Source organism: Oncorhynchus gorbuscha, linkage group LG20 (assembly GCF_021184085.1).
Source record: "Oncorhynchus gorbuscha isolate QuinsamMale2020 ecotype Even-year linkage group LG20, OgorEven_v1.0, whole genome shotgun sequence".
Taxonomy (NCBI): domain Eukaryota; kingdom Metazoa; phylum Chordata; class Actinopteri; order Salmoniformes; family Salmonidae; genus Oncorhynchus; species Oncorhynchus gorbuscha.
Genome location: NC_060192.1, coordinates 45,517,948 through 45,534,073, shown reverse-complemented (window position 1 = coordinate 45,534,073; position 16,126 = coordinate 45,517,948). Strand labels below are relative to the sequence as shown.

Genomic DNA, 16,126 nt, shown 5'->3' with positions numbered 1-16,126 from the left:
CTCCATCATAACTACCATCTCCATCATAAATACCATCTCCATCATAAATACCATCTCCATCATAAATACCATCTCCATCATAAACATCATCTCCATCAGAAACACCATCATCATCATAAACACCATCATTATAAACACCATCATCATTATAAACACCATCTCCATCATAAACACCATCTCCATCATAAACACCATCTCCATCATAAACACCATCATCATCATCATAAACACCATCATCATCATAAATACCATCTTCATCATAAATACCATCTTCATCATAAACACCATCATCATCATCATAAACACCATCATCATCATCATCATAAATACCATCTTATAATATAATAATAATATATGCCATTTAGCAGACGCTTTTCATCATAAATACCATCTTCATCATGAACACCATCATCATCATCAACAGCATCTCCATTATAAACATCATCATCATCAACACCATCATCATCATAAATACCATCATCATAAATACCATCATCATCATCATAAACACCATCATCACAAACACCATCTCCATCATAAACACCATCATCGTAAACACCATCTCCATCATAAACACCATCATAAACACCATCTCCATTATAAACATCATCATCATAAACACCATCTCCATCATAAACACCATCATCATCATCATAAACACCATCTCCATCATAAACACCATTTCCACCATAAACACCATCATCATCATAAACACCATCATTAACACCATCTCAATCATAAACACCATCTCCATCATAAACACCATCTCCATCATAAACACCATCATCATCATCATCATCATAAACACCATCATCATCATAAACACCATCTTCATCATAAATACCATCTTCATCATAAACACCATCATCATCATTATAAACACCATCATCATCATAAACACCATCATCATCATAAACACCATCTCCATCATAAACACCATCTCCATCATAAACACCATCTCCATCATAAACACCATCATGAACACCATCATCATCATAAACACCATCATCATCATAAACACCATCTCCATTATAAACATCATCTTCATCATAAACACCATCTCCATCATAAATACCATCTCCATCATAAATACCATCTCCATCATAAATACCATCTCCATCATAAATACCATCTCCATCATAAATACCATCTCCATCATAAACATCATCTCCATCAGAAACACCATCATCATCATAAACACCATCATTATAAACACCATCATCATTATAAACACCATCTCCATCATAAACACCATTTCCATCATAATCTCCATCATAAACACCATCATCATCATAAACACCATCATTAACACCATCTCAATCATAAACACCATCTCCATCATAAACACCATCTCCATCATAAACACCATCTCCATCATAAATACCATCTCCATCATAAACACCATCTCCATCATAAACACCATCATCATAAACACCATCATCATAAACACCATCTCCATCATAAACACCATCATCATAAACACCATCTCCATCATAAACACCATCATCATAAACACCATCATCATAAACACCATCATCATCATAAACACCATCTCCATCATTAACACCATCATCATCATAAACACCATCTCCATCATAAACACCATCTCCATCATAAACACCATCATGAACACCATCATCATCATAAACACCATCATCATCATAAACACCATCATCATCATAAACACCATCATTATAAACACCATCATCATTATAAACACCATCTCCATCATAAACACCATCTCCATCATAAACACCATCTCCATTATAAACATCATCTCCATCATAAACACCATCTCCATCATAAACACCATCTCCATTATAAACATCATCTCCATCATAAACACCATCTCCATCATAAACACCATCTCCATCATAAACACCATCTCCATCATAAACACCATCTCCATCATAAACACCATCTCCATCATAAATACCATCTCCATCATAAACATCATCTCCATCATAAACACCATCATCATCATAAACATCATCTCCATCATAAACACCATCATCATTATAAACACCATCTCCATCATAAACACCATCTCCATCATAAACACCATATCCATCATAAACACCATCTCCATCATAAACACCATCATCATCATCATAAACACCATCATCATCATCATAAATACCATCTTCATCATAAATACCATCTTCATCATAAACACCATCATCATCATCATAAACACCATCTCCATCATAAACACCATCATCATCATCATAAATACCATCTCCATTATAAACATCACCATCATCATCATAAATACCATCTCCATTATAAACATCACCATCATCATCATAAATACCATCTCCATCATAAACACCATCATCATCATAAATACCATCTCCATTATAAACATCACCATCATCATAAACACCATCATCATCATAAACACCATCATCATAAACACCATCATCATCATAAACACCATCATCATCATAAATACCATCATCATAAACACCATCATCATCATAAATACCATCATCATAAACACCATCATCATAAACACCATCATCATCATAAACACCATCTCCATTATAAACATCATCATTATTATAAACACCATCTCCATCATAAACACCATCATCATAAATACCATCATCATAAACACCATCATCATCATCATAAACACCATCTCCATCATAAACACCATCATCATAAACACCATCATCATCATAAACACCATCATCATAAACACCATCATCATCATCATAAACACCATCTCCATCATAAACACCATCATCATAAACACCATCATCATAAACACCATCTCCATCATAAACACCATCATCATCATAAACACCATCTCCATCATAATCACCATCTCCATCATAAATACCATCATCATAAACACCATCATCATCATCATCATAAACACCATCTCCATCATAAACACCATCATCATCATCATCATAAACACCTCCATCATCATAAACACCATCTCCATCATAAACACCATCTCCATTATAAACACCATCATCATTATACACACCATCTCCATCATAAACACCATCATCATAAACACCATCTCCATCATAAACACCATCGTTATAAACACCATCTCCATCATAAACACCATCATCATCATAAACACCATCTCCATCATAAACACCATCATCATCATAAACACCATCTCCATCATAAACACCATCATCATAAACACCATCTCCATCATAAACACCATCATCATAAACACCATCTCCATCATAAACACCATCATCATCATAAACACCATCTCCATCATAAACACCATCATCATCATCATCATCATAAACACCTCCATCATCATAAACACCATCATCATCATAAACACCATCTCCATCATAAACACCATCATCATCATCATCATAAACACCATCTCCATCATAAACACCATTTCCATCATAAACACCATCATCATCATAAACACCATCATTAACACCATCTCAATCATAAACACCATCTCCATCATAAACACCATCTCCATCATAAACACCATCTCCATCATAAACACCATCTCCATCATAAACACCATCTCCATCATAAACACCATCATCATCATCATCATCATAAACACCATCATCATCATAAACACCATCTTCATCATAAATACCATCTTCATCATAAACACCATCATCATCATTATAAACACCATCATCATCATAAACACCATCATCATCATAAACACCATCATAAACACCATCTCCATCATAAACACCATTTCCATCATAATCTCCATCATAAACACCATCATCATCATAAACACCATCATTAACACCATCTCAATCATAAACACCATCTCCATCATAAACACCATCTCCATCATAAACACCATCTCCATCATAAATACCATCTCCATCATAAACACCATCTCCATCATAAAGACCATCATCATAAACACCATCATCATAAACACCATCTCCATCATAAACACCATCATCATAAACACCATCTCCATCATAAACACCATCATCAAACACCATCACCATAAACACCATCTCCATCATAAACACCATCATCATAAACACCATCATCATCATAAACACCATCTCCATCATTAACACCATCATCATCATAAACACCATCTCCATCATAAACACCATCTCCATCATAAACACCATCATGAACACCATCATCATCATAAACACCATCATCATCATAAACACCATCATCATCATAAACACCATCATTATAAACACCATCATCATTATAAACACCATCTCCATCATAAACACCATCTCCATCATAAACACCATCTCCATTATAAACATCATCTCCATCATAAACACCATCTCCATCATAAACACCATCTCCATTATAAACATCATCTCCATCATAAACACCATCTCCATCATAAACACCATCTCCATCATAAACACCATCTCCACCATAAACACCATCTCCATCATAAACACCATCTCCATCATAAACACCATCTCCATCATAAATACCATCTCCATCATAAACATCATCTCCATCATAAACACCATCATCATCATAAACATCATCTCCATCATAAACACCATCATCATTATAAACACCATCTCCATCATAAACACCATCTCCATCATAAACACCATATCCATCATAAACACCATCTCCATCATAAACATCATCTCCATCATAAACACCATCATCATCATCATAAACACCATCATCATCATCATAAATACCATCTTCATCATAAATACCATCTTCATCATAAACACCATCATCATCATCATAAACACCATCTCCATCATAAACACCATCATCATCATCATAAATACCATCTCCATTATAAACATCACCATCATCATCATAAATACCATCTCCATTATAAACATCACCATCATCATCATAAATACCATCTCCATCATAAACACCATCATCATCATAAATACCATCTCCATTATAAACATCACCATCATCATAAACACCATCATCATCATAAACACCATCATCATAAACACCATCATCATCATAAATACCATCATCATAAACACCATCATCATCATAAATACCATCATCATAAACACCATCATCATAAACACCATCATCATCATAAACACCATCTCCATTATAAACATCATCATTATTATAAACACCATCTCCATCATAAACACCATCATCATAAATACCATCATCATAAACACCATCATCATCATCATAAACACCATCTCAATCATAAACACCATCTCCATCATAAACACCATCTCCATCATAAACACCATCTCCATCATAAACACCATCTCCATCATAAATACCATCTCCATCATAAACATCATCTCCATCATAAACACCATCATCATCATAAACATCATCTCCATCATAAACACCATCATCATTATAAACACCATCTCCATCATAAACACCATCTCCATCATAAACACCATATCCATCATAAACACCATCTCCATCATAAACATCATCTCCATCATAAACACCATCATCATCATCATAAACACCATCATCATCATCATAAATACCATCTTCATCATAAATACCATCTTCATCATAAACACCATCATCATCATCATAAACACCATCTCCATCATAAACACCATCATCATCATCATAAATACCATCTCCATTATAAACATCACCATCATCATCATAAATACCATCTCCATTATAAACATCACCATCATCATCATAAATACCATCTCCATTATAAACATCACCATCATCATAAACACCATCATCATCATAAACACCATCATCATAAACACCATCATCATCATAAATACCATCATCATAAACACCATCATCATAAACACCATCATCATCATAAACACCATCTCCATTATAAACATCATCATTATTATAAACACCATCTCCATCATAAACACCATCATCATAAATACCATCATCATAAACACCATCATCATCATCATCATAAACACCATCTCCATCATAAATACCATCATCATAAACACCATCATCATCATAAACACCATCATCATCATAAACACCATCATCATAAATACCATCATCATAAACACCATCATCATCATCAACACCATCTCCATCATAAACACCATCATCATAAACACCATCATCATAAACACCATCTCCATCATAAACACCATCATCATCATAAACACCATCTCCATCATAATCACCATCTCCATCATAAATACCATCATCATAAACACCATCATCATCATCATCATAAACACCATCTCCATCATAAACACCATCATCATCATCATCATAAACACCTCCATCATCATAAACACCATCTCCATCATAAACATCATCTCCATCATAAACACCATCATCATCATAAACACCATCATTATAAACACCATCATCATTATAAACACCATCATCATTATAAACACCATCTCCATCATAAACACCATCATCATAAACACCATCTCCATCATAAACACCATCGTCATAAACACCATCTCCATCATAAACACCATCATCATAAACACCATCTCCATCATAAACACCATCATCATCATAAACACCATCTCCATCATAAACACCATCATCATAAACACCATGTCCATCATAAACACCATCATCATAAACACCATCTCCATCATAAACACCATCATCATCATAAACACCATCTCCATCATAAACACCATCATCATCATCATCATCATAAACACCTCCATCATCATAAACACCATCATCATCATAAACACCATCACCATTATAAACACCATCATCATCATCATAAACACCATCATCATCATCATAAACACCTCCATAATCATAAACACCATCTCCATCATAAACACCATCTCCATTATAAACACCATCTCCATTATAAACACGATCTCCATCATAAACACCATCATCATAAACACCATCTCCATCATAATCACCATCTCCATCATAATCACCATCATCAAACACCATCATCATAAACACCATCTCCATCATAAACACCATCATCATAAACACCATCATCATCATAAACACCATCTCCATCATTAACACCATCATCATCATAAACACCATCTCCATCATAAACACCATCATGAACACCATCATCATCATAAACACCATCTCCATTATAAAAATCATCTCCATCATAAACACCATCTCCATCATAAACACCATCATGAACACCATCATCATCATAAACACCATCTCCATTATAAAAATCATCTCCATCATAAACACCATCTCCATCATAAACATCATCTCCATCATAAACACCATCTCCATCATAAACATCATCTCCATCATAAACACCATCATCATCATAAACACCATCATTATAAACACCATCATCATAAACACCATCATCATAAACACCATCTCCATCATAAACACCATCATCATAAACACCATCATCATCATCATAAACACCATCATCATAAACACCATAATCATCATAAACACCATCATCATTATAAACACCATCTCCATCATAAACACCATCATCACTATAATCATCGTAAACACCATCATCATCATAAACACCATCATCATAAACACCATCATCATCATCATCACCACCATCATCACCACCACCATCATCATCACCACCATCATCATCATCATCAATGTGGTGGCTGTGGTTGAGTGAGTGTGTGTGTGTGTACCTGGTTGTCGAGGATCTGTTCCATCTGGCTGTCAGTCAGAGAGAAGTTGTACCTGGGCGCAGCGTCGTCATGGAAACCATAGGTATGGGGGTTGCCATGGATACTGTTGACTGTTGAGGGGTTCGGTGGGTTAACGTCGGTGGATTTCCCCTCTCCACCATTCTCCCTCCCTCTCTCCTCCTCTCCACCCTTCTCCCTCCTTCCTCTCTCCTCTCCACCTTTCTCCCTCCCTCTCTCCTCCTCTCCACCCTTCTCCCTCCTTCCTCTCTCATGCTGTGAGTTAGCACACTCTCTCTCCCTCCCCTCTCTCTGGTCTTGTAGTAGAATCATTCTCTCAGTCTGAGTGTCCAACTCCAAACTATCCCCAAACCTTCCCTCCTCCTCGTAGAGTTCAGGAGACCCACACCTATCCTGCTCTTCCACCCTCCGGCGTTTGACTACAAAAGAGAGAGAAAGAGCTGGGGTTTGGGCAGAGGAGAGGAAGAGGGGAGGAGGGACAGGGGAGAGGAGGCAGGGAGGAGGAGGGACAGGGGAGAAGAGGCAGGGAGGAGAGGGGACAGGGGAGAGGAGGCAGGGAGGAGGGGGGACAGGAAAGAGGAGGCAGGGAGGAGGAGGGACAGGGGAGAGGAGGCAGGGAGGAGGAGGGACAGGGGAGAGGAGGCAGGGAGGAGGGACAGTGGAGAAGAGGCAGGGAGGAGGGGGACAGGGGAGAGGAGGCAGGGAGGAGGGGGACAGGGGAGAGGAGGCAGGGAGGAGGGGGGACAGGGGAGAGGAGGCAGGGAGGAGGGGGGGGACAGGGGAGAGGAGGCAGGGAGGAGGGGGACAGGGGAGAGGAGGCAGGGAGGAGGGGGACAGGGGAGAGGAGGCAGGGAGGAGGAGGGACAGGGGAGAGGAGGCAGGGAGGAGGGGGGACAGGGACCTCTGGTGGTGCCTTGCTCTGGAGGAGAGGTGCAGTCTTTGGGGTAGAAACCGAGATCGGGGCAGGGACTGGTAGTGTTTTAGGAGGAAGTTTAAACAACATTCCTCTCCTCCTCTCCTCACTCTCTCTTTTCTCTACGCTCTTCTCCTCCCTTTCTCCCATCTTCTTCTCCTCCTCCTCCTCTCTCTTCTCCTCCCTTTCTCCCATCTTCTTCTCCTCCTCCCTCTTCTCCTCCTCCTCTCGCTTCTCCTCCTCTCTCTCTCCCCTCTTTTCATCCTCCCTCTTCTCCTCCTCCTCCTCTCTCTCTCCCCTCTCCTCCTCCTCTCTCTCTCCCCTCTTTTCATCCTCCCTCCTCTCCTCCCTCCTCTCCTCCTCCTCCCTCTTCTCCTCCTCCTCCCTCCTCTCTGAGTGTATAGAGCGCAGTACTTTCCTCAGAGCTGTGGACGGCTGTCTTCTACATGCCTGTGCAGGAGATCTCCCTGCCATGCCCAGTCCGTCCCTCTTTACTGTCCCCCCAGAAACACTGGTCAGAGGTTCCTCCACTCGGGAGGTGGGGGCTCTGAAACGGGGAGGGCGAGAGTGGAAGGGGTGGTTGGAGGGATTGAGAGGGGGGTGAGGGCTACTGACTAGTTCAGCTAAGTCCTGGGTGTTTATACCTCTCCTGTCACAGACAGGAAGGTTAGGGTCTTCCTCGCTTCCTCCCTCTTCCCTCTCTCCCACCTCCACTCCTCTCTCCTTTCTCTCTCCCACCCCTACTCCTCTCTCTTCCCTCTCTCCCACCTCTACTCCTCTCTCTTCCCTCTCTCCCACCTCCACTCCTCCTCTCTCCTTTCTCTCTCCCACCTCTACTCCTCTCTCTTCCCTCTCTCCCACCTCCACTCCTCTCTCTTCCCTCTCTCCCACCTCTACTCCTCTCTCTTCCCTCTCTCCCACCTCTACTCCTCTCTCTTCCCTCTCTCCCACCTCCACTCCCTCGTTCTTCTCTCTCCCTCTCTGCTCCTCCCCTGTCCTCTCTCCCTCGTTCTTCTCTCTCCCTCTCTGCTCCTTCCCTGTCCTCTCTCTCTCGTTCTTCTCTCTCCCTCTCTGCTCCTCCCCTGTCCTCTCTCCCTCGTTCTTCTCTCTCCCCTCTACCTCTTTCTGTTCAACCACGTTTCTCCCTCCGTCTTCCATCTCTTTCTTCTCATTTAACCTCATCTCTTTATCTCTCCAGGATTTGGACCGGTCCCGCTGTGTCTCAGGTGAGTCGTTGTCATGGTCGTTGTTAGGGCGTGTTTCCGTGGGCAGTGTCGCTGGGTCCCAGGTCACCCCCAATAGAGCGAGGTCTTGCTGGAGGAGGAGCCTGGCCTCAGACACGATTTCAATGGCTGCCTCGTGTTCTGTCAGAGCACGCCCCCCACTCACCCAGACACACCGTAAGCTCCGCCTCTCTGCTGCCTCCCCCTCGGTCTCATCCATCGCACGACGAGAACTGGAGAGGAAGAGATCATAATCATCATCACCACCACCACCAGCCCTTTACAACACACTCTCCTCCCTCCTCCTAACCTCTTAAAGGGGACAGCCTTGCGTAGGGCCTTCTCCACCTCAGTGACCTTTGCCCTGGCCAGCTGGGCCACCGTAGCGAGGCCCTGGTCGTAGAGTGTTCGTGCCCTTGTTGCGCTCAGCAGTGAGACCCTGACCAGGTCGACCAGTTCCCTCTGGACCCCAAAGCTCAGCCTGGTCTGGTACTGGGACAGGAGTAACTCCAAGCTGTGCCATCCCAGCCGCCGGCAGAACACCGTTACCATGCCTACGGGACAGGAAACCACACCGTTACTATGGTTACAGCATGGTCTGGGACATGCGGGGACAGAACTAACTAACAGAACACTGTTACCTAGGGGAGGAAAAATACTACTGTGTTACCTGGGCAGGGCTGTGTGTGTTTACCTGCATACGTGGAGGCAGACTGCTGTAGAGACTGTAGCTGTCCGCGGCTACAGTTGTACTTGGTTGCCACGGTACCCAGAGGAACCTCATTGACAAGGTCCTGAAGGACCAGAGTAGTGAAGAACCTGAAGATAAGAATTTGTTCTTATTTAAAAACATTTTTTTTTTTTTTAAACGTACCAGACCCATATGAATTGGGTGCGTAACCCATTAGGGTGTCCAACCACGGTGATCAGAATGACAGAAATCACATCTAGATTATGGTAATTCACATTAACAGAACAGTACATTATGGTAATTCACATTAACAGAACAGTACATTATGGTAATTCACATTAACAGAACAGTACAATATGGTAATTCACATTAACAGAACAGTACAATATGGTAATTCACATTAACAGAACAGTACATTATGGTAATTCACATTAACAGAACAGTACAATATGGTCATTCATATTAACACAACATTTAGATGATGGTCATTCAGAGTAACAGAACATTTACAATATGTAAATTCAATTTTAAAAAGCAATGAACGTTTATCTTAAAATGTTGATAAACTATTATTTCTTCACATTATAAGCACAGCAATGCACACAAGGTAGTAGGGCTATGACAAGGCAGTAGGGCTATAACAAGGCAGTAGGACTATGACAAGGCAGTAGGACTATAACAAGGCAGTAGGGCTATGACAAGGTAGTAGGGCTATGACAAGGCAGTAGGGCTATGACAAGGCAGTAGGGCTATAACAAGGCAGTAGGGCTATGACAAGGTAGTAGGGCTATGACAAGGCAGTAGGGCTATGACAAGGTAGTAGGGCTATGACAAGGCAGTAGGGCTATAACAAGGTAGTAGGGCTATGACAAGGCAGTAGGGCTATAACAAGGCAGTAGGGCTATGACAAGGCAGTAGGGCTATGACAAGGCAGTAGGGCTATGACAAGGCAGTAGGGCTATGACAAGGCAGTAGGGCTATAACAAGGTAGTAGGGCTATGACAAGGCAGTAGGGCTATAACAAGGCAGTAGGGCTATGACAAGGCAGTAGGGCTATGACAAGGCAGTAGGGCTATGACAAGGCAGTAGGGCTATGACAAGGTAGTAGGGCTATGACAAGGCAGTAGGGCTATAACAAGGCAGTAGGACTATGACAAGGCAGTAGGACTATAACAAGGCAGTAGGGTTATAACAAGGCAGTAGGGCTATAACAAGGCAGTAGGGCTATGACAAGGCAGTAGGGCTATGACAAGGCAGTAGGGCTATAACAAGGCAGTAGGGCTAGAACAAGGCAGTAGGGCTATGACAAGGCAGTAGGGCTAGAACAAGGTAGTAGGGCTATGACAAGGCATAGCCTTGGTACTAGGATGATCAACTACTAGGATTATCAACTAGTAGGATGATCAACTACTAGGATTATCAACTAGTAGGATGATCAACTACTAGGATTATCAACTACTCTGATGGGTTGGTATTATAACTAGGGTTATAGGCTACTGGTTTCAATGGTATATAGAAGTCTTTATTAATTAATAGGCTACTGGTTTCAATGGTATATAGAAGTCTTTATTAATTAATAGGCTACTGGTTTCAATGGTATATAGAAGTCTTTATTGATTAATAGGCTACTGGTTTCAGTGGTATATAGAAGTCTTTATTAATTAATAGGCTACTGGTTTCAGTGGTATATAGAATTCTTTATTGATTAATAGGCTACTGGTTTCAGTGGTATATCGAATTCTTTATTGATTAATAGGCTGCCTGTTTGGTCTGGTTCTGGCTACTTTGAAGCAAGGTGAGACAGGCTGAAGCAGCAGCTCTCACTACATCCGCTGGTATTAAACAACAATACATTTTCGCAATGGGATTTTATTGATCAACTTTTAATTCAAAAATGTTTTCTCTCCAAAAGCTATGGGAAACCTTGGTGTGTGTGTTACGCTGTACCGTTTGTGTATGGCCATCTGTCGTCTCTGTCTGTCTGTCTTGGCGATCAGTTTCCCGCTAACAGACCGAGCCAAGAAGCTCTCCTGAACACCAACCAGCTCTGCTACTCTCTTATTGGATGAGCCAAGCCCCTCCCACAGACACCAGAACTGGTACCAGTCTATTGTGGTCCACTCAGCAAACACAGGGGTTATCTGGAGGATACAAACAAAGGGGTTATCTGGAGGATACAAACACAGGAGTTATCTGGAGGATACAAACACAGGAGTTATCTGGAGGATACAAACACAGGAGTTATCTGGAGGATACAAACACAGTGGAGGATACAAACACAGGGGTTATCTGGAGGATACAAACACAGGGGTTATCTGGAGGATACAAACACAGGGGTTATCTGGAGGATACAAACACAGGGGTTATCTGGAGGATACAAACACAGGGGTTATCTGGAGGATACAAACACAGGGGTTATCTGGAGGATACAAACACAGGGGTTATCTGGAGGATACAAACACAGGGGTTATCTGGAGGATACAAACACAGGGGTTATCTGGAGGATACAAACACAGGGGTTATCTGGAGGATACAAACACAGGGGTTATCTGGAGGATACAAACACAGTGGAGGATACAAACACATGGGTTATCTGGAGGATACAAACACAGTGGAGGATAAAAACACAGGGGTTATCTGGAGGATACAAACACAGGAGTTATCTGGAGGATACAAACACAGGAGTTATCTGGAGGATACAAACACAGGGGTTATCTGGAGGATACAAACACAGTGGAGGATACAAACACAGGAGTTATCTGGAGGATACAAACACAGGGGTTATCTGGAGGATACAAACACAGGGGTTATCTGGAGGATACAAACACAGTGGAGGATACAAACACAGGAGTTATCTGGAGGATACAAACACAGGGGTTATCTGGAGGATACAAACACAGGGGTTATCTGGAGGATACAAACACAGGGGTTATCTGGAGGATACAAACACAGGGGTTATCTGGAGGATACAAACACAGTGGAGGATACAAACACAGGGGTTATCTGGAGGATACAAACACAGGGGTTATCTGGAGGATACAAACACAGGGGTTATCTGGAGGATACAAACACAGGGGTTATCTGGAGGATACAAACACAGGAGTTATCTGGAGGATACAAACACAGGAGTTATCTGGAGGATACAAACACAGGGGTTATCTGGAGGATACAAACACAGTGGAGGATACAAACACAGGGGTTATCTGGAGGATACAAACACAGGGGTTATCTGGAGGATACAAACACAGGGGTTATCTGGAGGATACAAACACAGGGGTTATCTGGAGGATACAAACACAGGGGTTATCTGGAGGATACAAACACAGTGGAGGATACAAACACAGGGGTTATCTGGAGGATACAAACACAGGGGTTATCTGGAGGATACAAACACAGGGGTTATCTGGAGGATACAAACACAGGGGTTATCTGGAGGATACAAACACAGGGGTTATCTGGAGGATGAGGGGTACCTGGTAGAGTGTGTGTAGGTCGTTGTCCAATACGAAGCTCTTCATGGCTCTCTGTAGATCTGAGAAGATGCCCAGTGCCTCGGGAGGTGAGAGAGAGGAGGAGAGGGTGGCAGAACCCAGGTGGGTGGGGCAGTACCTCTCTTGTCCTCCTGCCCCCCCTCTCATTACCCTCTCTTTGGATAGATATGAACTCATTCTCAATCAACCATTCCACGCATGCCTCTATCGCTCCCTCCCGCACTCCTCCTCCCGTCGCCCCTCCTGTGGTGTCAGAGCGGGCACCAGCAGCCAGCAGCGTACAGGAAGCATAAAGCCTCACATCCTGGGGAGAGCTGGCCACGCCCCCAACAATGATCTGACAGGAGACAGATAGATACTGTAGATGACAGATATAGGTAGATACTGTAGATGACAGGTAGATACTGTAGGTGACAGGTATAGACTGTAGGTGCCAGGTAGATACTGTAGGTGACAGGTATAGACTGTAGGTGACAGGTACAGGTACATACTGTAGGTGACAGGTAGATACTGTAGGTGACAGGTACAGGTATATACTGTAGGTGACAGGTAGATACTGTAGGTGACAGGTACAGGTATAGACTGTAGGTGACAGATAGATACTGTAGATGACAGGTAGATACTGTAGGTGACAGGTAGATACTGTAGGTGACAGGTATAGACTGTAGATGACAGATATAGGTAGATACTGTAGATGACAGGTACATACTGTAGATGACAGGTAGATACTGTAGGTGACAGGTACAGGTATAGACTGTAGATGACAGATATAGGTAGATACTGTAGATGACAGGTAGATACTATAGGTGACAGGTAGATACTATAGGTGACAGGTAGAGACTGTAGATGACAGATATAGGTAGATACTGTAGATGACAGGTATATACTGTAGGTGACAGGTATAGACTGTAGGTGACAGGTAGATACTGTAGGTGACAGGTACATACTGTAGATGACAGGTATATACTGTAGGTGACAGGTAGATACTGTAGGTGACAGGTACATACTGTAGGTGACAGGTATAGACTGTAGATGACAGGTATATACTGTAGGTGACAGGTACAGGTATATACTGTAGGTGACAGGTATATACTGTAGGTGACAGGTATATACTGTAGGTGACAGGTACATACTGTAGGTGACAGGTATATACTGTAGGTGACAGGTAGATACTGTAGGTGACAGGTAAGATACTGTAGATGACAGGTATAGACTGTAGGTGACAGGTACAGGTATATACTGTAGATGACAGGTATATACTGTAGATGACAGGTAGATACTGTAGGTGACAGGTACAGGTATAGACTGTAGGTGACAGGTAGATACTGTAGGTGACAGGTATATACTGTAGGTGACAGGTAGATACTGTAGGTGACAGGTAGATACTGTAGATGACAGGTAGATACTGTAGATGACAGGTACAGGTAGATACTGTAGGTGACAGGTACATGTAGATACTGTAGATGACAGGTATATACTGTAGGTGACAGGTACAGGTAGATACTGTAGGTGACAGGTAGATACTGTAGGTGACAGGTACAGACTGTAGGTGACAGGTACAGACTGTAGGTGACAGGTACAGACTGTAGGTGACAGGTACAGACTGTAGGTGACAGGTACAGACTGTAGGTGACAGATACAGACTGTAGGTGACAGGTAGACTGTAGGTGACAGGTATAAACTGTAGGTGACAGGTATATACTGTAGGTGACAGGTATAGACTGTAGGTGACAGGTATAGGTAGATACTGTAGGTGACAGGTATAGACTGTAGGTGACAGGTATAGACTGTAGGTGACAGGTATAGACTGTAGGTGACAGGTATAGACTGTAGGTGACAGGTATAGACTGTAGGTGACAGGTATAGACTGTAGATGACAGGTAGATACTGTAGGTAACAGGTATATACTGTAGGTGACAGGTATAGACTGTAGGTGACAGGTATAGACTGTAGGTGACAGGTATAGACTGTAGATGACAGGTAGATACTGTAGGTGACAGGTATAGACTGTAGGTGACAGGTATAGACTGTAGGTGACAGGTATATACTGTAGATGACAGGTATAGACTGTAGGTGACAGGTATAGACTGTAGGTGACAGGTATATACTGTAGGTGACAGGTAGATACTGTAGGTGACAGGTAGATACTGTAGGTGACAGGTACAGGTATAGACTGTAGGTGACAGGTAGATACTGTAGGTGACAGGTACAGGTATAGACTGTAGGTGACAGGTACATACTGTAGATGA

At 42.0% G+C, this 16,126-nt stretch overlaps 2 protein-coding genes across 2 annotated transcripts in view; both read right to left on the bottom strand.

Moving 5' to 3' along the window:
* LOC124006929 overlaps positions 1 to 8,102 on the bottom strand; it is a 33,932-nt gene extending 25,830 nt beyond the window's left edge. The window contains exon 1 of the mRNA XM_046317117.1: positions 7,542 to 8,102. Coding sequence (XP_046173073.1) covers positions 7,542 to 7,871 — 330 coding nt within the window. The 5' untranslated portion in view covers positions 7,872 to 8,102. The remainder of the gene's footprint in view (positions 1 to 7,541) is intronic.
* An 812-nt stretch (positions 8,103 to 8,914) lies between these two features.
* Positions 8,915 to 16,126, bottom strand: part of LOC124006928 (DNA polymerase theta-like) — a 35,517-nt gene continuing 28,305 nt past the window's right edge. Inside the window, exons 11-26 of the mRNA XM_046317116.1 lie at positions 14,028 to 14,214; positions 13,775 to 13,789; positions 13,601 to 13,615; positions 13,479 to 13,493; positions 13,375 to 13,389; positions 13,227 to 13,241; positions 13,131 to 13,145; positions 13,035 to 13,049; positions 12,895 to 12,909; positions 12,791 to 12,805; positions 12,643 to 12,701; positions 12,334 to 12,527; positions 10,390 to 10,514; positions 10,006 to 10,249; positions 9,592 to 9,928; positions 8,915 to 9,019 (exon numbers count right to left, since the gene is read on the bottom strand). Coding sequence (XP_046173072.1) covers positions 8,915 to 9,019; positions 9,592 to 9,928; positions 10,006 to 10,249; positions 10,390 to 10,514; positions 12,334 to 12,527; positions 12,643 to 12,701; positions 12,791 to 12,805; positions 12,895 to 12,909; positions 13,035 to 13,049; positions 13,131 to 13,145; positions 13,227 to 13,241; positions 13,375 to 13,389; positions 13,479 to 13,493; positions 13,601 to 13,615; positions 13,775 to 13,789; positions 14,028 to 14,214 — 1,386 coding nt within the window. The remainder of the gene's footprint in view (positions 9,020 to 9,591; positions 9,929 to 10,005; positions 10,250 to 10,389; positions 10,515 to 12,333; positions 12,528 to 12,642; positions 12,702 to 12,790; positions 12,806 to 12,894; positions 12,910 to 13,034; positions 13,050 to 13,130; positions 13,146 to 13,226; positions 13,242 to 13,374; positions 13,390 to 13,478; positions 13,494 to 13,600; positions 13,616 to 13,774; positions 13,790 to 14,027; positions 14,215 to 16,126) is intronic.